The sequence below is a fragment of the Coccinella septempunctata genome, chromosome 3 (assembly GCF_907165205.1).
Source record: "Coccinella septempunctata chromosome 3, icCocSept1.1, whole genome shotgun sequence".
Classification (NCBI taxonomy): Eukaryota; Metazoa; Arthropoda; class Insecta; order Coleoptera; family Coccinellidae; genus Coccinella; species Coccinella septempunctata.
The window spans coordinates 33,337,651-33,363,386 of NC_058191.1; the positions used below are offsets into that span (position 1 = coordinate 33,337,651).

Below are 25,736 nucleotides of genomic sequence, written 5' to 3' on the forward strand. Positions count from 1 at the left end.
TCGATAAATTTTGAGAAATCCATCTTTATTAAGCGTTTACAGGTTTTTTTCTAGAATCACGTAGGTCAATAATTAGGTCTTCTATGATTCCGTGGATCGATATATGTCATATGTTTACCGTCAACGAGAGCCGAGTTGACGTGTAGAAAAAAATCGTTCTTCGCTCTTCTCCTCTGATACATTGAAGATAGCAATGGCTGCCGGAGTGAGTATTTTCTGATTTTTTCCTGGTTATCTCGAGTCTTTTTTGAATTTTTTGTCAACCTAAATGAGTATAATGATTTCGTAATTCATGACATACCTATATTTTCCAGACTTTATATACCTATCCCGATAATTTTCGTTCTGCCAAAGCTCTAATAGCAGCACAATATGCAAAGGCAAACGTCAAAGTAGAACCGAACTTCATTTTAGGAGAAACCAATAAATCTAAAGACTTTTTGAAGAAGTTTCCATCTGGAAAAGTAAGTAATTTCACAGGAAATACATATTATGAAAAAACAGCTAACCAATAATTTAGTAAATGAAAATGTATCGTGCAGAACGATAATACATACATGAATTTTTAAAGGTACCTGCTTTCGAATCGAAAGACGGATTATGTCTGCAAGAAAGCAACTCAATTGCTTACTATGTTGCAAATGAACAACTCAGAGGTAAATCTGATGCCCAGAGGGCTGAAATTTTGCAATGGATGGGATTCGCAGAGTCAGAAGTTTTGCCATCTTCCTGTGCATGGATTTTTCCTATCCTAGGAATAATCAAACCTGCTGCAAATACACCTGAGGTGAATATAATAATCAGATTATTTTCATTAACATCAAATTGATGAATTGTTCAACAATATAACCTTTTTCAAAGGCAGAGAGATCTCTTGAATAGATTCTCTCTGTAACAGATAAAGGGAAATTATAGTGAATTAGTATGTTATAATTTGGGTTATAAACCTAAGGGAGCATACTAATTCTACAGTTCACTATAGTCCACTCTGTTATATGATTTAGATTCATGAACATCATAAAACCTCATTATTTCTGATATTGCATTATTTACGGTTCTGACGAAAGTATTGACACCATCCTGTCATTTTTTATGGCTTATAAGACATGCCTACTCTTGAGTTATCTTAAAATAGTGTAAACTGTTAATTATAGGTTACACAAGCTCTCCAAAGAGCCAAAGAAGATTTAAAGCAAGCCCTTGTTATCCTCAACAATCATTTGTTGAGCCGCACCTATCTGGTAGGTGAACGTATCACTCTCGCTGACATTGTTGTGTTCTGCAATCTTCTCTATGCCTACAAATACGCCATGGACCCTGAATACAGGAAACCTTTCATCAATCTCAACCGATGGTTTGAAACCTTGGCAAATCAACCTGAATTCAAGGCCGTCATTGGCGAGACTGAATTATGCTCTAAACCAGCACAGGTCACTTCTTGTCAAGCTGCTGGTGGAGACTGTAAGTAGAATGTTATTTTATTTTTACAATTTTGAATTGTTGACAAAACATTTGCATATTTTCTTAATTGCAAGCTGCTAAGATTAATACAACTAGTGGCAGCAATGCAAATGTCACTAGTGTTGTAAAATCAACGGAAAAGGCTCCTAAAAAAAAGAGTGAGTACTTGTAATGAGTAATGATTCTCGACTTTTTTTTTGTACCATTCAAAAATTAAAATGTGTGTTATTTTGTAATGCTCATAATTTTTGTAATAGGTAAGAAGAAGAACAAGCAACAGCAACCAGCCAAGAAAGAAGAAAAGAAGGAGGAAGAGGAAAAAGATGCAGCAGATGAAATTTTAGCTGCTGAGCCTGCTAGCAAAAACCCGTTTGATTCAATGCCAAAAGGGTGGGTTTACAATATTCTTTTCAATAGCATCTCTTGGGATTTTTCTAATCAATGTCTAATTCAAAATAATTTGGCAGAACCTTTGTAATGGACGATTTCAAAAAATCCTACTCCAACGAGGACGAGTCTGTGTCCATCCCTTACTTCTGGGACAAATTCGATCCAGAAAATTATTCTATCTGGTTCTGCGAATACAAATACCCAGAGGAACTTTCAAAGGTCTTCATGAGCTGCAACCTCATTACGGGCATGTTCCAACGTTTAGACAAAATGCGTAAGGCAGCATTTTCATCCATGTGTCTTTTTGGAGAGGACAACAACAGTTCCATTTCGGGAGTTTGGGTGTGGAGAGGCCAAGATCTTGCATTCCCGGTAAGCCTGATTGTTTCTGAGCAGTCTTGTTATTTCGAAAATATATTTTTGAACCAAAGTGTTGAGTACATGAAGTTCCACCAAAGGACTTTGTGAAATTTTAACTTTGGAATATCAAAGGTTCATTTTTTTTATTCTTGATGGGCTAATAAAATTGCTCTTTGAGCTAAAAATGAATCTACATTTTCAAAATTGTTATTCTGCCAGATCACGAGAGTTTCTTAGATGTGACTACTTTTTGTTGTTCTTTTGTGTTGGTTAAATTAGCATTACTTTCTTATTGCTTGGTTAATGTATGATATCTTTTGTTTTCAGCTTTGCCCTGATTGGCAAATAGATTATGAGAGTTATGACTGGAAAAAACTTGACCCTAAAGATTCTGCAACTAAAGAATTAGTTAAGCAATACTTCTCATGGACAGGTACAGATAAATCAGGCAGGAAGTTCAACCAAGGAAAAATCTTCAAATAAGCAATTCCATTCACAATGAAGCTTTTACAAACTCACTTAGGAGATTAAATCGAAAGTGTTTTTTTATACAACTGTTTTGTTTGAATGTTCCAATTGTCCTGATTATGTCAGTTCCAATAATAATATCCATGTAAAATTGGCAGTGGTTTTTTTCCTCCTTTTTTTTCTATCACTTTGATTTGATAGCTGGCATAATTTCAAGGATAGTTGTTGAGGCCAGCCAAAAGAAAGATAATGACAAGCCGCTTGTCACTACTACATACTCTGCGGAATATTGAGGAATTAATACTCTAGTGGATTCAACACTGAAAGTTTGATTATTTACAGAGTGAATGATAAATTTTAATCCTTGATTACAAAGTTGCAGATAATAAAGGTTCTAAACTGCACCCAACAAAAAATTTTCCATTTGAATGAAAACTATTATTTCTCCCTGTTATCAATATTTTCTGGCACAAAATCACACAAGACTTAATGAGATTTTTGATTACTCTGATTATCTTAGGTCTGAAAGCTCTTAAAAAACAGCTGACTAGGAGACTAGGGAACATTTCCAAAAAAGAAAGTGGGGCCTTCCCCTTGAGTCAATACTCGTTAATATCATTTTGTTTGCAAGGGTTTATTACTCCAAATAAACTTACAGTAAACAAATGTATGTATAGATGGTAAACAGTATTTTATCAAAAGGGTTTTATTTGAGAAATTGGATGTATTAAGATGAATGTGGGTAACAAACTCTATGTCCAATACACAAGATATAAATTTACACTTAATAAAGGGAAAGAGATAACTTATATCAAAGGGATGTGAGCAAAGTTAATTTTTCATTCAATTGCAATTGTGTTTTTATAAGCTGTGATAGTGTTATAACCATAAGAAGATCTTTAACATTACTATTAAACATCTCTGAAAATTGCTCACTTGTCATATGAGGTACAGAATTTACTAAATCTAATAATGATCTTCCAACTGTATTATCTGGTTTTGTCCGTCCAGCCAAGACATCTTCTACATAATTCAGTACCTGATCCAATAAACTACCCATTTTACATCCAGCTTCTGCTACTTGCGCCAAATCTTGAACAGGATGAGTTTGCCTAGGTCTATTCGAAGACGAGCCCATCGTCTTCTGGCATAATTGTAAGGCAAATGTTTCAGGGTCATAACACGTTACATCAATTGGAATAGGAGTGAACATTGAGCCCTGTTTGCCATTTGGCACACCTAGGGATACACAAACATATGCCTTCAATCCCATCCTTCCACCTTGTAAACTAGTGTCAACTGTGACATGCACAGGATTATTACATTCTCGTGAATAATACTCATGTATTACTGAGCTGTGATTAGTAACCTCATGCCCTGTAGCCCACCATCCAACTATTACTTCTGTTGAATTCACTTTTCGATTCAATTCGTAGATATCCATTGCATAACTGAGTTCAGCTTCAACTTGATCATCATATTCTTTGTGAGGAACACAAAAACAATTAGTGACCTCGACAATTCCCTTCTCCAATGTTCCTGAAATAAATGACTTGTATTGAATTATATTCGAAAATAATAAAAAGGGAGTAGGCATCTGGAGAATCATGAGAGGTTAGCTCACGTGTGAAGTTGGTTTTACTTTATTTGCTCGCAAGTAATAGCTGCTTTAAGATTTTACATACCGAGTAAAGTTCCAATAACTCTTTGCGAGTCTGCATTTCTTCTTTCAAATGCATCTACAATTTGAAATAGCACAACAGGGTGCACTTTAACTTTTAAGTTCAACGCCATTTTGGAACTGTTTTCATGACAAAATTTTGCCTGAAGATCGAAGAATGACAGTGACAGCAAATTTCTGCGCAAGACAAACAAAATTGCCACAACCTTGGACAGAAATTCCCTAAATATTATTTGGAACCACGTTTAGACGTGAAAAGAAATAAAATACAAAAGGAAAAATAAAATCTGAGCAATAAATGATTCTTTTTACTCAATAATTTTATTATATACTTTAAATCTCTATTCATTAATTCTTTGAAGAGATAAAACGTAGAGCTAATTCAGCATTCAACGGAGTTGATGGCTTTCGATAAAATGGTTTCGCGGCCCACCACTAGCCTAGTATCTGCGTTGTTTCGGTATATCCGCAATGCAGGCGTGCCTAAGCATTTTAAGCTCATAGTGAGTGTGGCTGTGATATTTCTGGATAAAACCTAATTCTTAAAATAAAGGTGTGTTTCCTAATGTCTTCACGAGTAATAATCTCCTTCACCCCTCCCTCCCGTTTTCGTTCAAATCATTTGTAGGGATGCTAAATGTCAGAAATTCAGGGAAAAATTCACAATTATTCTACCAGATGACTGTTAATTTTGAGTAATTCCATTATTCAGTAATATACTAACTCGTATTTTTCTCGGTGACCTTCGGTCGAAACTTTCTAGTTGAAAACTAGGGTATCAACTTGTTTACATTCTATAGTACAACAACAAAAATTACCGATTTGTTAGGTTGGAGGTTGAACGATATTTCACTGGATATCCCCAAATGTATTAATATTTTCTAGATCAACATTTCTAGATACAATGTTAATTTCAGGCTGAAAATGGATAGTAACAGTTCAGAAGATTCCTGTGTATCAGAATATTCAACAGAATCATCAGATGAAGATGGAATGGAAGTAGCTCAAATAAATGGTGCAAAGCTACTTCTGCCCCAAGGTTTATGTGATAAAGAAGATGTTTTCAAAGAATTCTTTTCCCCCAACTTATGGAACTCCTTATCTAATGAAAATAAAACTCATCTCAAAGCTTTCTTGCCCAAGTTCCCAGAAAACGATGAAGAGGAAAAGAACATTACATTGGAAAGATTATTCAAATTTGAAAAATTCAAATTCAATAGTCCTCTTCAACAATTTCATGAGAATCTTAAAGCAGGATACTTTAGGCCGGATATTGCTAGAATGAGAAATATGATTCGGAAAGCAGAACATAAAGAAGCAAAATATAGGTACAAGAATCATAAAGAACTGTTAAAAAATTCTGTCTTGGAGTCCAGAAGAAATTTACTGAATCAATTGAGAAACCTACCACCAGGCTCTGAACCTAAAGTAAATAAGGTGGATCTAACAAATTCAGATATTATAAGGCATAGGACTAAGCGAAGATATTTTCAAATATTGTCATCTATAAGAGCAAAGACAGAGGAAGTTTGTTCTTCTGATGAAAATTATTTAGAAACTACAGTTTCTATTTCAAGAAAACAGAAGAGATTTTTGAATGGCATAAAAAACTCTTTGCCAAATACTTCGGAACAGAAGTTTTTCTGTAGTTTCACAGGAACTAGTAGTATTAATGATTTAGAAAGGTTGGTATTGATTTGATTGACCTGTGGACAAGTTCCGAAACACCTGCCAACCTTGTAAATACTGGACAAGTGTTTTTGAACTTGTCTGTTCAAATGATATTTTATTAGTGAACATATTTTCAGGTATATAACTCCAAATACAAATCCATTCTACATAAATGAAGATGCCTATAGGAATATTTTGAGGAAACATAAGAAAAGAAAACAAGAGGACACTGAAAATCCAGAATTCAATACTAGGAGCATCACCCTTCAAGAAGTGATACAAAGGACTCAATTACCTTATTTGAAAATAGTGAAAGTTCCCCCATCAAAAATTAGTGCTAGTGATCAAAGACCTCCTAGCAGAAAAAAAATTAAAAGGGATTCTAGTTACTTTAATCATGTACGGAATATTCATCCACCTGTGACTTCTAATAGTGAAAATGAAAGTGATTCGGATTCAGTTATTGATGCAGTATCTGTTCAGCAAGTGAAACAAATTAAAACTGAAAGTACATCAATCAAAACTCCGAGAGTACCCCCAATCAAATCTGTGAAAGTAGAAGTGAAAAAAGAACCAGAAGAAATGACAGTTGTACCTGTATCTCAGGAAGTTGTAACTTCTAGCTCAAGTGTTATAAATTCTATAAGTAACTTCTCGCAATATGGTAAAATAATGCCTGTTACTTTGTCAGATCTAGAAGGAATTGATATGATGAATTTGCCAATTGATTTAGATAACTCGGAGATTGATCTTCTGGATATGAATAATAAGCCAGAGTTGATGCAAGAAACACATTCAAATTTTTTGTCACTTATCAGAGACATTATCTGTTCAACACCCGAACATAGAATGGACTTCCAAGTATTAGAGAAGAGGTTGCAGACATGGCAGGAAAGTCCAATCAGTCCGTTGAATGATTGGTATCCCCTTTGTGAGAGTTGGGTTGGAGTGTTGAAATCGGCTGTTAATTTTTTATGTGGTAACACTTCAGATGTGCCAAATGATTTTGTTCCATATTTGGAGTACAAACAACAAATTGATGCATATCAGTGGATTGGGGCTGGTAGAGATAGTGATAGTTTATTGGCACCTTTATGTAAATTTTGGCTGGAACATCGGGACGATTCCAGTACTGTGAAGGTGAAAGAAGAGATAGAAGTGGAACTCAGTGATAGAGCCCAAACACCACCTCCTCCAAGGTAAACAATAATTTTTTGGCAAATAAACTGATTAGACAAGATTAAAAGTAGATCTACCTTCCAAGTGAATCTTAAGATAGAATTAATGCACTGGTCATATTATCTGAAACAAAATTTCATTATATATGGCAATTTGAGTCTCGCATATAATTGGGGCTTGCATTCAATTGTTGCGCAATTGTTAATTTTTAACTTCAGTCAATATCCCTGTTTGGTTTTGCGTTCCACATCTAATTTTATATGTCGATAATAATATTTGCTTTTGATCCTAGATGTCCAACCAACTGGACAATAAGGAAAGCCACCCAAGAAGAAGTCGAAAGGTTCCAAGAGCAGGAAAAAAGACGATATGAGAATCCTCACAAAGCATTTACCTATTGCTGTAATGGTTATGAATCGGTTGTTGCTCCTTTAAAGGGAATATACAATCCAGCGGTTGGTAATGCTAAGGCCAGAGGACACTCAATTTTGACTGCAGATCGACCAAACTTTGTAACAATTCTATCTCTGGTGAGAGATGCTACTGCAAGATTACCAAATGGTGAAGGTACAAGGGGAGACATAGTTGAGCTATTAAAACAGTCCCAATATATAAGTGCAATGGCTACGGATAGTGTTTTACAAACAGTCGTAAGTGGGGCGTTGGATAGAATGCATACGCAATTCGATCCATGTGTAAAATATGACACCAAAAGGAAGATCTGGATATATCTTCACAGGTAGGTTTAAATACATATACCGTTACAAAAAATTGCGGTGGACGGTTACTATAATTCAATTGACGAAGAAATTTTGCTCATTGCTTTCTAGATTGGAGTATCCAATCAGATCGCAGTTATATCAAACGGGCCAATCAGGTTGAAGATTGAACAGTCCTATCTATTGTCCAATTAGTTTCTGCTTTTTATCCAATACTTCCCTTAAAACTAATACTATTTGATTCCTGATTCATAAGAAAATAGTTTGTTGATAAATATCTGGGATATAATCATTTACACATCTATATTCGAAAAATTTATACTTTTATAATCGAAATTGATTAAAAATTTCAAGAATCCAATCGTGCCTGTTTATAAGGTTATGTTTGGAAAACTTCAAGTTTGGTACAAGGAAATAGGAAATTTTGTATTGTATGCAACTTTCTTTTCTCTGTTCTGGTTCAACATTCATTATCACAATGCATATAATTTTCGATTCTTGCACTGTTCAACTGTTATGCATTGAATTGTAGTCGACCAAAGCAATTGTTCATATCGGTAGATAATTTTAATTTAAATAATTTTAGTTTAAATGAACTTCATATTATCAAAATTTTTTACGAAATTTGCAGAAATAGGTCGGAGGAAGATTTCGAGAAAATCCATCACCTACAAAGTGCAACGAAGACCCCCAAAAAGCCGCCCCGAAGATCTCCAGCTAAACCCAAAGTCAAACAAACTAATGATAAAGTGAAACAGTCCAAGGAAAACAATAGTTTGTCGTTGGAAAGTATAACGGAAAAAATTAAAATTTCGAAAAAACCTATCCAGACCAACACTGTCGCTCTCTCGTCCCCTAGTTTATCAAGCTCAAAATCGAATTCGCTCCTTATAAGCAACAATATACACCAACGAGAACCATCACCTCCTACCATACAGATATTGGAGAATATACCAGCATCACCGTCACAATCTCAAGAAGACCCAGAAATAAGCCAAGCACTGCAAGCTATTGTGGATGGCCATATTCCCAGTCCGAAATTGAATAAATCGAAAGCAATGGTTAGGATTTTGTCCCCTTCCCAGAGTAAATCATTAATTTCACCTTCCGCTTCTGTGATTAAGCAAGAAAAAATGTTATCCAAGCAGGCTAACGAACAAATAGTTACGCAGCAGCTGATTCAGATGAGTGGAAATCAAAAACAGACGATACAGGTGATTCAAACTCAGAGCACAGATGATGACAAAAAATCGAAATTATTAACGACTTCACAACCGCAACAAATCTTACAGAATGTAACAGCCCAGCAGCTACAAAACATAAAGAATATAACGTTGTTAAGAAATAATTCCCCAATTCAGAATATCGATTTGTCATCGACAATTTTAACGTCCACATCAAGCGATAGTAATGAAGTGAAAAGTATAACTGTTACTGTTAGTAAACCTACGTCATTGACGGAACAGATGGTCCAGCCTGGTATTCAAATAAAAACGCCAAACAACCTCACGCCCGCCCAGCAGCAACAAATTCTCCAAACAATAAAACAGAAAATTTTACCCCAGACTGTAATCGCATCGCAGCAGCAGCAGCTGCTTCTGAAGCAGAAATTGGTTCAAAAACAAGGGCAGAGTACTGCACCAGGTATCTCGTTGCTTGGGCCAGCTAAAATGAGTACAGGTAAGAAATGTAAGGAAATTTTTAATTTTTTTTTTTGAGATTTATTTAATCTTCTTTTCGTTTTCTTCAATCTTTGTATATGCATGATAGTCTGACGATTTTGCTCTCACATTTGATGATACAAAACCAGATTTCGATTTAGGGAATTTGCACTTGTTACAGATACAACTACATCAAAATCGGGAATGGTTTCTAATCAAACACCAGTGGTAGCCAAAGTATTAACAAATGCAGCGGGCCAAGTAATTTCTGTAGAGAATTTACTAGCTCATCAAAAACAACATGGATCGTTACCACAAGGTGAGTTAAAATACTTTGATCAGTTTTTTCACATATACTTTTATTGACTTCAAGGATAGGTACTTCATTCTAAATATCAAAGTATCATATGAATGGTAGGCCAGAAATGATGAAAAAAGATATTTGAAAAACATTTTTTTGTACTGAAACCATCCACGCAGGTTAGACCTTCAGGTCGCTTTCATACGGGGATACCGTGGATCAATGGAGTGTAAAATGAGGAAATTTATTGACCACTAGACGGTCTAAGGGTCAATGCTATATTCTGGTAGTGTTGGGGATGAAAACTTCATTGCACACTCTTTATCAGAGCACAACTGAAATTTCCACAAGCTTTTGAGTGAACTTCTGAGGAATTCCAATGACAACCAGAGGAAAAAAAATTATAGCCAATATATTTAATTCATGCACTCTTATTAGGCATTTCTTGAAGTCATAGCTACTACTATAATTTATATTGGGGGACCTGAACCAACAAGAATGACTTTTTTTCAGGAACTACTTTGAGGGTATCGGGTACCAAAGGAGGACAGCCAAATATCATTCACCTTACAGGCACGTCAAAGCAGAACACGATAGCTCAATTCGCAGTTGCATCACAAAGTAATCTAATAGCTTTAACGACTCAACCCAAACTAGTTGTGGCTTCTCCTACCACATCAACAGTTACTTCCACCATAACATCAAATAAATCGAATAACCGTGAAAGGATCAGAGGAACGCAGCTCACTAAATTGCCACCAAAAGTAACACAACAATTAATTAACGCGAAAATTATTCAAAATATCGAAGGACAAAAAGTTGTACAACCGAAATTGATTGTTGGGCAAGGAGCCCAGTTGAAATTAACTTCCAGTGGGAAAAACGTCTCTATACAGAAACCAACACTGAATATAGGCGCAAACTCGAATGCAATAAGGATGGTGAACACGGCAAACTTGAATCTAACGCATATAGGTGGAAAGCCAGTGTTGTTTGCTAGTAAAGGAGCTACGATACAAAACATTCAGGGTCAAAATGTAATATTACAAACGCAGCCAGGCTCGTCCGGTCCGTCTCTGGTCCTTCAAAATAGCAAAACTTTCCAATCTTCCACCGTTCCTAAGAGTTCGAATAATATCAATATAATAAATCAACAGAATGTTGTTTTGGGGTCTCAAGTGAAAATGCAGCAGCCGCAAGTGGTATTCAAGAATAATGCGATGAATCAAGTAACGCAAAGTCATATAGTTTTGGGTGGCCAGCCAGTGAGGTTGCACACCAGTACAACCCCCACAACACAGAGATTGGTGTTAGCTAGTCAGGGACAAGGAGGACAAATAGTTGCACAGCAGATTCTCCTTCCTGCTGGCTTCCAAGGTACTGCTATCAATATTAAGGCCCTCCAAGGAGTCAAGGTTATTCCCATTGCCCAAGCTCACAGTCAGAATAGAAGTAAGTATTTCCAGTGAATTTTCATGCTTCAGACCATTGTTATTGAATATACAGGGTGTTACATCAGGAGTGCCAATTTGAACTTGGAAATGTAAATTGGATCTCTTTGAAATTTTTTATATAGGCATAAGATAAATGAACCTTCTTTCTCAAAATATTTACAATGATTTATGACTTTCGGTTATACTCGAAATGAATATCAACTCGCTACATTTTAAACATTCTACGTTCATTATATAGCATTCCCTTGTTAAGTATATGGTTGTAGCTGAAAATTTGTTCCTTTTTTCGCAGATCTTCAAGGTAGGCAAGTATTTGCTCGAGTGGTGAGTCCCACAATAAATACAAAAACCCAGCAAAGTACAAATACAAATGAAAAGCAAGAAGAGTCCAATTCTCAAGATGAAGTGTAAATATGGAAGTATGAACTATGAGAAATATAATTTTATTTCAATTAAAATTGTAAATAGTACTAATATTTAGATGTTTTAATTTGTGATGTAATTAAATGCAATGATTTTAATGAAGTTTCAAGTTAACTTAATTTATGAATGTAATGTCTATTAAATGCAAAAAGAACATTCAGTTGAAGCAAATATGTGACTATCCTTTTGTTACATAAATCGGAGTTTTTAGCTACTTTTGGTTTCATTTCCTGCTTAAACTCTCTGAATTAACAGCCACATTAGGATATAAGAATATTTGGCGAGGTCGAAGAAATTTTAGGCAGAGTTCTGATCAGTTTGATACCTGTGCCTAAAAAATAAAACTGCTTGTCATAAAATTCTACGAAAAACGAAAATCTCAATTTACGTCCTCTAATTTTTTTTCCCGAAATGTAAGGTGGTAAGGCCGGCGCTTGTTAACAAGAAAAACTCAGAAATCCTGCAATTAATTTATTCAAAATCCAAGAATATAACTTACAAATTAAATACAACCTTCAGTACGATGAATAAAAACAGTTCCAAAATATGAACTTAGTTCAAGCCCTTGCAACCCTGAATAACCAAATTTTCGAACAAAAAGCATCTGACTGCAAGGATATAGTAAGTAGTAGAATATACATTATTCAAAATGATAAGATAAAACACAAATTAAAAGTAACAGTGCGCACAGCTAAATACAATACATATATAATATGAAAAATGATGTTCCTTGTAGACATTGTATGCATTTGTATATGGATTATAAATATAGAAAGCATGTCTCAACTTTAAAATCTCGGCTGTGTGAACTCTTGATTGTTACTTGGAAGGAGGATTTTCATCGGATTTATCAAATTACTTGGTTCAAAATTATTTTAAACTTTCAGTAGTTTTTTGACTTGCTCTGGTTCTTTTTTCTATTAACATAAACAATGATAGAGAAACAATTATGAAAATTCTGTCAACGAAATGGGATAATACATAATTTATCGTCGAAAAATTTTTCACAGAAATTCAATTTATTTTTACACCGAAAAAATCAGACATTCATGTTTTCTTGCAAAACATGATATCAGCAACAAAAGTTCACACAATAACTTAAAAGATCCAATATGCAAAGGCGGCACTGGGTTACAGAGCTAATGATAATTTCACAACTAACAGAATAATTGTATCATTTGACACATTACAAATAGAATTGATGCAAAAAAATGTATCTCAACACAAGTGTCCTCATCATAATATTTAATTTTGGTTTGTGCTTCATTTCAATTTGAATAACGAGACCTTACTCTGACAAGATGTGCACATCAAAAATAGTTTCTTTCAATAAACTGAAATGCCATAGCTCAACTGCTCTAATATTTTCAAAGAGGCAGGTAACAACAGTCAAACAGCACGAGGATCTCAACATCTATAAAGAAAACATGATTATTAATAGCTGGGCGCAACTGATAAGCCCCACGTGGCTCATCTTGCTCTCAAATTCATCTGTACATTTAATATATCCGGTTTGCCTATCAGTGAGAGCCTAGCAATATATATATATAATATATTCAGTATATTATTGTTAGTATTTTCATCTTACTCCACTAAAAAAATCTTTGGAAAGAGATAACAATAATATTTTTTCAAAAATGTATACATTTCTTCGCTTAATTCGTTCTTATGACAGGACTAAGACACAGTTATTTATTCGTTTTTATATGAGTGTTCTATAACACAACTCTTTTTATGTATTCATGAGGAATGAAAACCAACCACTAGAGGAAATCTGAACTATTCTCGAACTCATACACATACCACTTCCATCCTGAATTTGAATGAAACAGTATTCGCAAAGAAGATTCGCTATCAAAATTCGATAGTGAAAATTTTATCCGAAAGTATCATCGCATATATGGAATATAAAAATCAATCAAAAGACCACCAACCGCGAATACCTTGTCATGCAAACTCTAAAGACGAAGTGAAACTCAACGCTGAATGAATACCTTCAGATTAAAGAATAAAAATATATGCTATGATACAACAATAACCATTATGTGAGACGTTCAGCAGCATTGTAGGTGCAGAATATTGAATTCGAGAATGTGCTAATTTCAACAATCCCAACCCTAACAGATTAACTTATGTAAGTATTATATTTAGAATTTCTTTTCAAAACCGCAATTTCATTTGGTGTCAATGGGAACTGGTATTTAAAAAAAAATCGTTCTAAAATACGCAGTTCGAATGTAAAATTGGGCTGCTTTTGATAAACATGATATGTTATCCATCCATGCACACAACATTTGTACTATAAATGACTATGAGAGATTTTCAAATATATATATATATGTATGTTGCAAGACAAAAATATACTTGGCAAGATAATATCTTAGTAAGTTCAAGTCCAAGCTACAAATAATGAAATAAAAGCTGTTGTCAAAAAACATCCAAGGAAATCATCAATATATATTTATATCTCACAACCAACCTACGTTTTATGGTCATAGCAATTATGATTGTTCCAAGTTTATTTACAGGAAAGGAGGTGAAATGAAGGAGCAACTTCAGGAAAGCAAACGGATAATTTCACTTGCGATAGTTCTTCATCATTCCTTTGAAGACATAGTAAGATGCACTTCCCAACTCACAAAAGATAGTGATTACGAACCAGAAACCCTACTGCTCACTTCTGTTTCATATGTGTATAAAAAATTTCATTTATTGAAAGAAGAAAAGCGATCGAACTAAGCAACTTCCTCTTCTTAAGTAAACCCTCGGAAATGATTATATGATGAACGACCTTCATAGTGAAAAGCCTAATCCATGAAATACGACTTTCAATGAAACGTTTGCAATCAATTTAGTTGCCTCAAGGATAGGTGGAGAAAGCCTCAGTTAAGGTATTAGAAAGGTGGAAATGACTTGGAAGAGGATGATAGAGAGAATCCCTTCTTACAAGTTTTACTTAATGTCTAAGTTGTACATATTCAAAAATTCAGAGAAATAAAAACAAAAGTAAAATAATACAAAAAGAAATTATATTCTTGCAGTATCTGTCATCTGCAAATGGAATGGCTGAATTCTTCACTCCAATACTGACTGAAAATACTTATTGCTACAGTGAATATTATTGAGATATTAAAAAAACTGAGAATATATAATTTTTATAACCATTAATATTAATAAGTCATGTGTATAAATATTATTATGGCAAAATTACTGGTATACAAATATCTAAAAACACTTGGTACACACTAAGATTTGTAATCATTGTAAAAATCATCAAAAAATCTATCACATTGATAATTTATAAAATTCCGAAATTCAGGAAAATTAAATTTTGATTTAACGTCTAATTTTTGAAAAACTGAATTCATGCATTTATGTTTTTCCCGCAAACTTTCAACTCGCTAGATGAAAAAAAATTTCACAGCAGTAATCGAAAAAACATGAGCAAATGCCTTAGAATTTATCACTATTTCAGTAACCACACTAATACTAAATAGAATATAAGATAGTTTCACGAATAGGGAAGTGAATAAATCCCCCATTCAAGATAGGCAATTTTAGTAGTCACAAAAAGTGAATTTAAGCTTTCAGAAGAAACAATGACTACAAATTTAAATAAAAAAAAAAATTCAGTGAAACCTCCAAAAACAATGGGATGCTTCATCTGAAGAACTTGAGCTTTTTTGAATAATTATTATTATCTTCTCAATATTCAGTTTATTTCATTAGTTTGCATATAGGGTGAAAACAATTTGGAAGGAAAACCATTCCAAAACTACCTATATGCATTCATCGAACAATCTTAATATTGAGGTGTAGATCTTCGACATCACATAGAATTTTGAAAAATATTGTTCAGTTCGATGGAGTTGCCTACTGTTGGAGTGAAAGTAAATCCTCAATTTTGAAATACGAGTATTTACAAGATAAATAAAAATATATCTCTGTATAAAAATAAAACAGTCAACAATTTCACCTTAAAAACCAATGAACTCCTAAATTCTTTATAATTCGAATAACATATTCAATAATAAAAATATAAAATACAATAAGTAAAAACCTACTTAATCGTTAATAAAAATAAAGAAAATATGTATCTCTACTGGAAACTAATATTTATTCATGAGAACCGAGTAGAAACTTCAAGAAATCTACGGCAATCAAAAGATCAAAAAGGATTGTTTCCTGAAAAAGGACACAATATAGTGTTGATCGTCTTCTGATGGCCAAGATGTTTTAACAGTGAGGCAAGTCCATCCAACAGTTTCATGTGTATATGATACAATAATTTGAAATACATAAATAATCTGCCTTTTTAAAATTCGAGTTTTATATTTTTTTTGTAAGTTTTTCATAAAAATTTTTTTGTTATATACATATAATCTTAAAAACCTCTTGTGAGCAAACGTGAATCCGCTAAAAAAAAGAGCGGACGTCAACGAAGCACACAAAATAACAACAAGAGACTAAGGTCACAACTTATCCTGAAGATACTATTATCACAGGCATGGTTTACCGAAGAGGATAAGGAAAAACCCTGTCCTCTGCAGAAAGTTTCATAAAGAACTCACTCACATTCGCACAGTAAATGGATTCGAGTGGCAACCTTCGACTTTGAACAGAACCTGACGTATAACCGGTTGAAAATTTTCTAATATTTCTCAGGGACTTTGATATTCTTCATATTCTACTAATTCGATAATTTCTTCATTCCAAGTCACAACATCTCTCACGTAAAATTAACGAATGATTTCAACAAAACTGAAATTTTATTCTTGAAGATTGATTTTTTTGCAAGTTGCTGGATCAAAATTTTAAAATTAACTTGATTTTGTTCCAAAGTCCCCTTGAGTGAAGATAACGTGCTGAAGTGGAAGCCATTTCAGTGTCTAGACGAGAGTTGACCTAATTCCTAGTTATTTCTCATTCTGATAGGTCCTGGCATTTTGGCTGTAGTTTATCAGATTGCATTACATTTTTTTTAATTTGAATGTTGTTCAGTGAAACCACGATCTTATTATTTAACTGTTAGATCAATTTATTGTCCTTTTCATTTCTACTCATACTTCCGCCAGAATATTAAATACTTTATATATCTGAATTTTGAATATGTTGTAGTCACATTTTGATGTTACTATGCTTACTTTGATCGAAAAAATATATATTGAACAAAGATTCTGAGAGATAAGATCAAGATTTTGATAAGTATGTATCATTTTTACAGTAGACTTTCAACTTTAAAATATTCCCATAGACTTGAAAAGTTACATTCTTCCGGCAAACCAACTTAATCATTTTCCAAATTAATTACCTTTCAATGGACCATCTCAGAAACTCTTGCCAACCTTGTAAATACTTGAAAAAATTCTTACAATGGAAACGTAAATTGAATGTGTGCCCGTTGGTTGCCTGAATCAATTCCCAATTTACAATAAGGGCAGCTGTCAAATAATAAAATGACAAAGAAAATTTATATTGTGATATTATAAGTGAGTTTTTTTATTTTTCATAGTTTCTTCGCAGAACTGGAGTGTCAAAGATAGTTATTAAAAAATCCCGAATAAGGTCAAAACTTTCTTTGAAAACACAATATGAACTTTCTATCATCAATTGGAGTTGATAGTCGGCACGGTTCCAAGGATTGTTATGTTTCCATTCAAGAGTTTCTTCGAGTATTTACAGGGTTAGCAAGTGTTTCTGAACTAGTTTATTTTATAAGTTGCTGTGAAGTAAAATTATGATCTTCAAAGAATTCAATTGTTTTACCTAATTTTTATAGTTTCATTTATTGTCTTTTTCATTTTTACTCATAGTGAATTTTGAATACGCTAGAATTTAGTTAATACCGCAGCAATCTTATAAATTTCAACACAAATGAAATCTGAAAAAAAAAAATGGGTTTGTGTGTATTTTTAGATCAAACTTTGAAATGTTCTGAAAGATCTGAAAAATTAAATTAACCCTTCGAACCAACTCAACCGGTTACTGAATTAATCACTTATCATTAACCTTGATTTTGAAATATAACCGTAATACAAACTGACAAACAACAACCAATAAGCCTAACGGCCAGTTTATAATCCATTCTAGAAGTCCCCAGGGGACTTTAAAATGCATTATGGAACCGGCTGTTATGTATCAATGCGAAGACCTATTCAAAACCGACCGAATACAATCTCGAGAAAAATAGAGGCAAAAAGTCCACAACCTCATGAAACACACTGAACGGACGGGGGGATAAACGATGCGAAAAAACAGTTCAAGGCTGCAACCCTAGAGCATCTAAAAAAAAAACACGAAGCCTAACTCTATGGCACTAATCGCGATCAAATCAATGCGCGAGGAATCGCTTTACCAACCTGAGTACGTAAGATTTTCTGGAACATAAAACACTGGAAAAACTCACTCACACATACAGTTAAATACAAGCATATATCGTGAAATAAATTTGTAAAAGAATGAATTAAAACTACTTAACAAATGTAAAATGAAAAAAACAAATTCAATCCGTTCGTGAAAGTATTAATTGGAAAAGTTGTGCTAGTTAAAGCAGTGGAACAAATGAAATGTCTTCTCAGATATTGGCACTTTGAAAACTTGAAATCAACAAAAACAAAAATATAAGATAATTGTCTTGATAATTGACACCATAAAAATAAAATAATAAAGAGCGAATTATTTAGGAACCACTTAATTCATGCTGCTAAGAGTGAAACTTAAAATGAAAATGATCGAGTATGTATTTACTCCCTTCAAAACGAAAATCCAAACTTTGTTTAGAAGATTTATCTGAAATGAAAATGACCTTCTGAACTTCCCAAGTACCCTATCATAACAATTACATTAGAATGGGACAATCAAAGATGAAAATGTTCACTCGAGACATTGCCAAAACTACGATTAAGCAACTGGACAGCACTTTCCCAAAAGAAATCGAATAAAAACATAAAAATCATAAAAACAGGAAAATCAACAATGAAAGACGCTGAAAAGGTAATATTCCAAAAATTAACAATTACACCGATGACTCGGAAGAATTCCACAGATCAACTTAAAATAAGAATATATATGTATATAGAATCAGTTGCGAAGTATTCAATCATAAGTTTTAAAAATGTCCATGTTCTTTGAAGGAGTACGTATCTCTTTTTTTTTGTTTGGCTATGTCGAAACAAGTAGCCTTTAAATGTTAAAAGTTAATAAAAATCAAGAATAAAATCAAATATCCGAAATAATAAAAAAATTAACAATTCCTGCTTTCTTCCTTTGAAAAGAAAAAGGAAGAATTCAAGCGGAAAAAATAAGACTTAAATTTAATAATAATAATAAAATCAGTTCAGTACTGTGTACAGTGCGAGATCAAATCTACTTGCATGGGCCCTCTACATGATATATAGAGTATTCAAGACCAAAACATGGTGATTGTTCTTGGCCAAAGTAACCACATATCCTTCTGACGTTATTTTCAATCCACAGCAACGGGACACCTAAAAGCAAAAAAGAAATCATTTAAATATATTCCTTGTCGAAACATAAGGAAATTGAATCAATTTGAGCTTCCTCTTCAGTTTATACTTACTTTGACATAAGGGCATTCGAATTCGGAGACCAGGGATCCGTCACGTGAAAATACGGCAACGTGAAAACGGTTTCCGTGGGAGTCTCCAATCAGAACATCTCCAGCATCGGAAATATCAATGCCATTGGGGAAGTTTGTGACACCCTCACATCCGATGCGTCGAAGATATTGACCGGTTTCGTTGAATACAACTACATTATGACCCTTGAAGTCGCAAACATAAAATTCCTTTCCTGGAAACAGAATAGAGCACGTCACCTATGTTCCAAAGCTGGAAATTTTATCTTACCATGAATAGCAATGTCAGAGGGTTCTCGCATGTAATCACTGCAATCGAACCAACGTAACAGTTCCCCACTTTCGCCTATAATGAAAACGGTGGGGCTGACACTATCGACCGCAACAATTTCTCCATTGCTGGAAACTGCCAAGCCGGCAACAATATCGATGTAACGAATAGCAATTTTCTTCAAAAAATGCCCGCTCTTTGTAAATATCTGCATTCGTGATCGTTCGTTTCCCCTATCGCAAACCACGTACTTTCCACTCGATCTCATCACTGCAACTTTTCTTGGGTACCATAATTGACCTTCTTCTTTTCCAGGAATCCCAAACTGAAACTTGAATTGTCCAGATTTTTCGAACACCTGAAAATAACGTTATTATGAACGGCCCTAGATTGAACTTAAACATTCAAGCAACCATGAAATTTAGTAAAATCACAAACCTGTATTCGATGGTTGTTGGTGTCTGCAACTATTATATCTTCTTCCAAACCTAAGCAAAAGCCATGGGGAGAATTGAACTGCGATTTACTAGGACCCAACTGCCCAAACTTCCAGCGAATCTGCATCGGGCTGACCTTATTTGAACGGGTAATGGTGGTAGAGGAATTATTACTGGTGGAAGGAAGGATGCTTGCCAAGGGATCTGTAACTATATCGTCAGGAGTTGATAATAGAGGAGAGGTAGAGGTGGAAACACCACCAAAACCGTTCATCATGTTATTACTCAGATTTAATGACGCTGTAGATGTTGAACGGACCAACAAATTTCCATTTGGAACTGTATCTGAAAAACTTTTAGGTTAATGAAAGTTTTCATCAACTGCTCTGAAGTTTATTCAAGGAGGGACTCTTTCTTGGGAGATTTGAAAGAAATACCAATGATAAACACTTTTCAAATTTAAAGAACATATATATTCAGGGTCGGGAGACCCTAACATTACAAATTATCTATCTGTTCAATGTTCAGCAACTTCATCGATATCACATAAGTAAATGAATTTTTTATTTATTCATAAACCGGGTTATTACATGAATCCTGCATATACCGTTTAGAGCTTTCGCGCAGGACTGGGATCATTCAAAAACAAGAAACAAAAATGTTAAATATTAAAACTCACCGTTATTCAAACCTAGCTTTGCCAATGACGCAAGGTTTTTGCAAGCAGTGTCATTATTCAGCAATTCCACCAAGCTGAACTGTGGTGAAGGGGAAGTGTTGTTGCTAGTGCTCGTTTCTGCCAGCGTAGCCAACTGAGTCAAATTATATTCAGCGATGCTGGAAAATCCTTGAAGAGATGCGGTATTCACAGGTGGCGGAAGAGGGGGGCTTTGGGTGATGGTAAAGTTCTGCAGATTATTGCTTAGGTCTCCATCAAAGGATGACTGCATGGACATTGGTAGAGATATGGGGCTGCTGTTGGACAACGATGTGGTACATCCATTGCTTAGGCCAGATGCAGTATTCAGACCGTTAATGGTCAGAGGGGGTAAACCTTGTGGTATCATTGGTAGAGGACTAGATTGTTTAGACGAATTATCGTTATTTTCTGTGAGGAACTTTCCGAAATTTTCCTTAATAACTCTTTCAAAATTGTTGAAATCTGTTTGAAACTCAATGCTGTAAACTTTTCCCAGTTTCGGACTGCTCTTATTCAAATCGGTTAGGCGATTAACAACCACCTTACGCAAGTACATCAGCTCAGTAGCTGTGGCATCTTCCAGGAGGTGGCTGGTGAATTTGCAGGCGTCATCAAAATTTTCAATGGTCTTACCAACTCGATCATTTTCCATCATTATTTTCAATTCACGCTCTCGATGCAAGGACTTGAGATTTTCCAAAGCTTCATCTCTGCATTTTTCAAGCACTGCTTTGTAACTCTGATATGATTCATTTATTAAATCTTTGGCTGTTGAATGCTGGTGAGCCAACTCCTCCAAACTGTTATTCAAGCCGTTAGAAGCTTGTAGCAAAACTTCGACTTTTGCTTTGCTCTCATCTAACAAGCATTGAATTTCTTGGCGCACCTTGAGTTCAGAGTCCAAGATAGGTTCGCATATGTGAGTTGGTGGTTTATGTTCACTTTTCAAGCATTCTGAACATGCAGTCACTAAGCAAGTGTTGCAATAGAAAATGATATTTTCTCCTTTGTGTATCTCACAAACAAGTGGGGTATGAATGGTGATTTTCATGCCCTCTTTTTTCATTTCTTCCAAACTCACCACCTTGTGAGATTCAAAGCATCGCATGTAGTGATGAGCAGTATCACAGTTAGAGCACAACAGGTTATGACAGGTATTGCATCTTGATTTAGCCACTTCTTTGGCTGTACAAGAAGTGCAGTGCAAAATGGTTGAGCTTGACACATCGGAAATATTGGTTTTTGTAACATCCAATGGTAAAGCATTCAACTTCTTAGTGCCAACCTATGAAATATCAGAAACAAATTCAATTCTAAATGATAAATTATATTACAAGGATGTACTAACAATAAAAATTAGATGAAAACCTTACAAATGTGGTCAGAGAATCAATGCTTGATTATAGATCAATATCAATTGGTTCTCAAAGAGATAATTGAATGGGGGCTGCCGTTTTTTTGCTCACCAGTTGGCGCCTTTGTAGAGTGAGGTCCTGAACATAGACAAACTAATGCAAGATTTGTTTATCTACGATGACGGGGACTTGTCATTTCACAGATCATAATATTGAAAAAATGGAATATAGAAATATTTGATTGAAAATCAATATCTTGTTCGTAATTTTTGAATTTTTAATTAGCGCATGTGTGTAAGTCCTTTTCTGACAACGATTTGTCTTCACTTTTTTCATAGCATAAAACACGTAATATCAATAAAAGTATCATAGGTATATGGAGACCATAAACTTAATATTTATCATATAGTTGAGTCTATGATGTGGACCTCACGCTACACTAGCACATCTAGCGGCGAATTCACACGCGGTAGCCCTCATTGAGAGCAATTAGAATATCCTCCATTCATCGATCAAATATGCATTCAAAGAAATGTGTCGTAAAGTAGACTATGAAATTTGAAGGTTGATATTTCGTGTCTAAACATGTCACTTCTTATACCACCACAATTCGAAGAGTGAAAATAAATATATAAACATAACAATATCATTATAATCTTCAGCAGAGTTATCGATATGAAAACTTTTTAAGAGAAATTCCTTACTGATTCACATAAAACCTGAATGCTTGCAATTGTTTGGACAAATAGGAAATGTTATTGTAGAAGTTAAATGTTATGTTCAAATACAGAATATTAACCTTCAAAATTCCTCAGCCTACTCAATAGCAGAGTTCCACAATTGCATCTTGGAGGAAAGTGAGCTAGCAGATTATCAGGTTACTTTGATCTAATCGTAATAAAGAAACGGTATTGACGTATAACAGATTGAAAAGATGCGATTCTGGAACGAACCATTTGTGTAATTTTATTGAATGCATTTATTCTATGTCCATTCAATGACTGTTATTTTTTCGAAATATTCAGGAATTAAAAAAATTCAAAGATTTCATTTTGGAAATCAAATGAGAGTAACGAATTTCTGTGAAACTTGCTATTACAGAGGGTTTCACAACTTGGTTGATCAAATGTTCGACAAATCTTCAGTTGTTAATTTCCAAGAATATCACCAGAATCTTTCCGAGTTGAGAATAGTTTGAAAATATTGCAGTAAAAACATAGTTTATGGATCATAATTCAATGCCACAAGGAAACACAAAAAAACTTATAGCCAATGAACTTTTTCTCTTCAGATATGAACAAAAAGGAATAAAAAATGCTTGAAACCTCGTTCATATATCACTTACTCCTAGTTAGAGCAACATTCTACATTGAATTCTAGATGAAAATTAGGACTCTGGTAGTGATGTGATTAAATTTTTTTAGCTAACCTTGATTTCAGTGGATGTAATACAAGCAGAGCCCATACTAGTAATAAAACATTCAAAGTAATTTGGAGAATTAATTGTTTATAATCATTGACCGAAGAGAAACAGAAAATATAACTTTCCTCCAATGTTGCATAAATTGAAATACTGAAATTATATCAATGACTCTTTACATATTAAACCACAATTGATATGATTCAGATATAGCAAAATTTGAAATTTGAATTACCTCAGAAATAATAAGTAAACTCTCAACCAAATCTGCCATGTTTGAAACTTCCAAAAGGGAGGGAAAAGTTAACCATAGTTTTAAATCTGTGTCTGTGTATATATATGGGAATTATGCATGAAACAAATGAAAATCAAGGCATCTCAAAACAAAATCTCAACTACCAATCAGATATCTGTTTTTTAATATGAAGATTGATCTTTTCTCACTGTTGCCATTTAGTCATTCCATAATAAGAACTAGGAGATTCTAAGAAAAGTCCAGTTATTGAAGGTTGTCAATAAATAATAAGGAAAAGACTATGAAATATAAGCTTCAAATAAGCATTTTTATATTCACCTTAGAGTTGTGATGACAAGTTGGGCAAATAATGGAAGTATCAGGAGTTCCGGCATCACCACCCTCACTAACAAGTTTTTTATCCAGGCATTCTTCACAGAACCCGTGCAAACAATATAACATGCGAGGCACCACAAGAGAATTTCTGCAAACAATTTTTCTCTTAGAATAGACGCCCTGGTTATACTAATTTTCATGAACTTACCCGCACATTCTACACTGATTTGGATCAGATAATAAGGCATCACCCAAGGAGTCAGAATTAACCGATTTGCCACCTTCGAAAGTAATTAGATCGCTAAACTCTTCCTTACTATCCCTTGTTTCTGCAAAATCTTCGCAATTTGTACCCATTTTCGAATTTTCCATCATTTCAATTGTAATTGATAACGAGTTCTTTTATTGTAGGCCAATTAGTCACGAAAAATTAATCTCGTGAAAAGTTCATCTAAAACAAATTCAGATTTATAGATTTTCATTTTCAGGTCGATGTGTTATCAGTGCCTGTGCCTGTGCCTGTCAATGCTATGTCAGAGAACTTATTAAAACAATGTGCACATTTGACACTGTACTAATAATACAGATTTGCAATACAGAATTCAACTTCCAGAGAACGCTTTCTAAATATAGAATGAAAAATAGTTTTATATTTTAACGATTTCAAGTGGACTCACCGCTATGACAAGAGTAATGTTTAGCAAAATAAGCAAATGGCGCAATCGGTCTCTCCGCGCAAGGGCAATGGGTTATTACTTATTAATGCGTAATTGGGGGGAGGAAGCGTCGGTTATCTGCAATACCCGGGAAATGCTGGATAACGAAAATGTCGAAAATGAACCTTATGTAACCTTCGGATAAATAGCACGCTTAGGATTTAATACTGTATTTAGAACCCCAACAATATACAAAATATCGAAGCAGATACTTTATTTAACCAATAAGACATTATAGAAGCACATTGAGAATGGTAAACTGCAGATTTTGAAGAAAAAAAATTGTTTCTTACCAAAAGTATTAAGGAAAAACTTACAGGCGAAAAACCACTTAAGTGTATAACTTCCGTAAACAGAATAAACTTTTCGTCACCAATTATTCATTTTTTTTTGTTTCAAATAATAGTTATGACAGGCCCACTCTAGATCTTGTTGAAAAATTTGTTTGTTCCTAACGAAATATTTATACTGCACATGGGAACTTATGTGACTTTCTTCAAGGAGTTTTTCCTTTTTAATTCTTTCAATCAGTGAATTATATCGATTCTTTATACTTTCAGAATCCCTGATACTATTGTCTTATTGCTTATTGCTTCCATCAAATGAACCTTTCGAAAATTAATTTTTATGAGTAGGTACAAAAAAGGATAAGGCATTTTACTTAAAAGTAGCTAAGAAAGTAATATTGATGAAGAATGATTAAAAATTGGCTTTGAAACAGGATTTTTCTTTGAAAATTTTAAAAATTAACAGGACATGAATTTTTTTTTATTTTATTTCATTTTATTTAATTTTATCAACTAATTACACACAGGTGAAATCTGACCCATATTAAAAATTAGATTCAGATATGTTTTAAGGTACAACTGTATTTTCGTATCAGATGCAAAATTGAATCGAA

At 34.0% G+C, this 25,736-nt stretch overlaps 4 protein-coding genes across 12 annotated transcripts; 2 read left to right on the top strand and 2 right to left on the bottom strand.

Annotated features, from left to right (window-relative positions):
- Positions 1-46: 46 nt before the first annotated feature.
- Positions 47-2,832, top strand: LOC123309169 (elongation factor 1-gamma). The gene is made up of 7 exons (XM_044892137.1): positions 47-205; positions 315-464; positions 572-787; positions 1,155-1,461; positions 1,719-1,851; positions 1,929-2,223; positions 2,539-2,832. Exons 1-7 carry the CDS (start codon positions 194-196, stop codon positions 2,692-2,694), a joined length of 1,269 nt encoding a protein of 422 aa, XP_044748072.1. The 5' UTR covers positions 47-193; the 3' UTR covers positions 2,695-2,832.
- Positions 2,833-3,297: 465 nt separating this feature from the next.
- On the bottom strand, positions 3,298-4,526 carry LOC123309074 (eukaryotic translation initiation factor 3 subunit F-1). The gene is made up of 2 exons (XM_044891944.1): positions 4,365-4,526; positions 3,298-4,218 (listed from the first exon to the last, which is right to left on the bottom strand). Exons 1-2 carry the CDS (start codon positions 4,471-4,473, stop codon positions 3,491-3,493), a joined length of 837 nt encoding a protein of 278 aa, XP_044747879.1. The 5' UTR covers positions 4,474-4,526; the 3' UTR covers positions 3,298-3,490.
- A 156-nt stretch (positions 4,527-4,682) lies between these two features.
- LOC123309071 (nuclear factor related to kappa-B-binding protein) lies at positions 4,683-11,982 on the top strand. 3 transcript variants are annotated; one of them, XM_044891933.1, is made up of 8 exons: positions 4,683-4,913; positions 5,278-6,045; positions 6,169-7,230; positions 7,503-7,949; positions 8,561-9,618; positions 9,772-9,909; positions 10,405-11,343; positions 11,638-11,982. In XM_044891933.1, exons 2-8 carry the CDS (start codon positions 5,285-5,287, stop codon positions 11,754-11,756), a joined length of 4,524 nt encoding a protein of 1,507 aa, XP_044747868.1. In that variant the 5' UTR covers positions 4,683-4,913; positions 5,278-5,284; the 3' UTR covers positions 11,757-11,982. The 3 variants fall into 3 exon arrangements, with proteins under 3 accessions (XP_044747868.1, XP_044747865.1, XP_044747867.1); XM_044891930.1 differs by lacking the exon at positions 4,683-4,913 and adding an exon at positions 5,024-5,055; XM_044891932.1 differs by lacking the exon at positions 4,683-4,913 and adding an exon at positions 5,024-5,055 and having other exon boundaries at positions 8,561-9,609.
- A 244-nt stretch (positions 11,983-12,226) lies between these two features.
- On the bottom strand, positions 12,227-25,292 carry LOC123309072 (brain tumor protein-like). Of its 7 annotated transcripts, none has more exons than XM_044891937.1 (9): positions 25,153-25,292; positions 24,328-24,570; positions 24,123-24,267; positions 20,753-22,058; positions 20,075-20,418; positions 19,637-19,994; positions 19,348-19,580; positions 19,112-19,255; positions 12,227-13,182 (listed from the first exon to the last, which is right to left on the bottom strand). In XM_044891937.1, the coding sequence occupies exons 2-8, from the start codon at positions 24,492-24,494 to the stop codon at positions 19,151-19,153; spliced, it is 2,658 nt and encodes an 885-aa protein (XP_044747872.1). In that variant the 5' UTR covers positions 24,495-24,570; positions 25,153-25,292; the 3' UTR covers positions 12,227-13,182; positions 19,112-19,150. The 7 variants fall into 7 exon arrangements, with proteins under 7 accessions (XP_044747872.1, XP_044747871.1, XP_044747875.1 ...); XM_044891936.1 differs by having other exon boundaries at positions 25,129-25,281; XM_044891940.1 differs by lacking the exon at positions 25,153-25,292 and adding an exon at positions 24,797-24,934 and having other exon boundaries at positions 20,075-20,283.
- Positions 25,293-25,736: the final 444 nt, after the last annotated feature.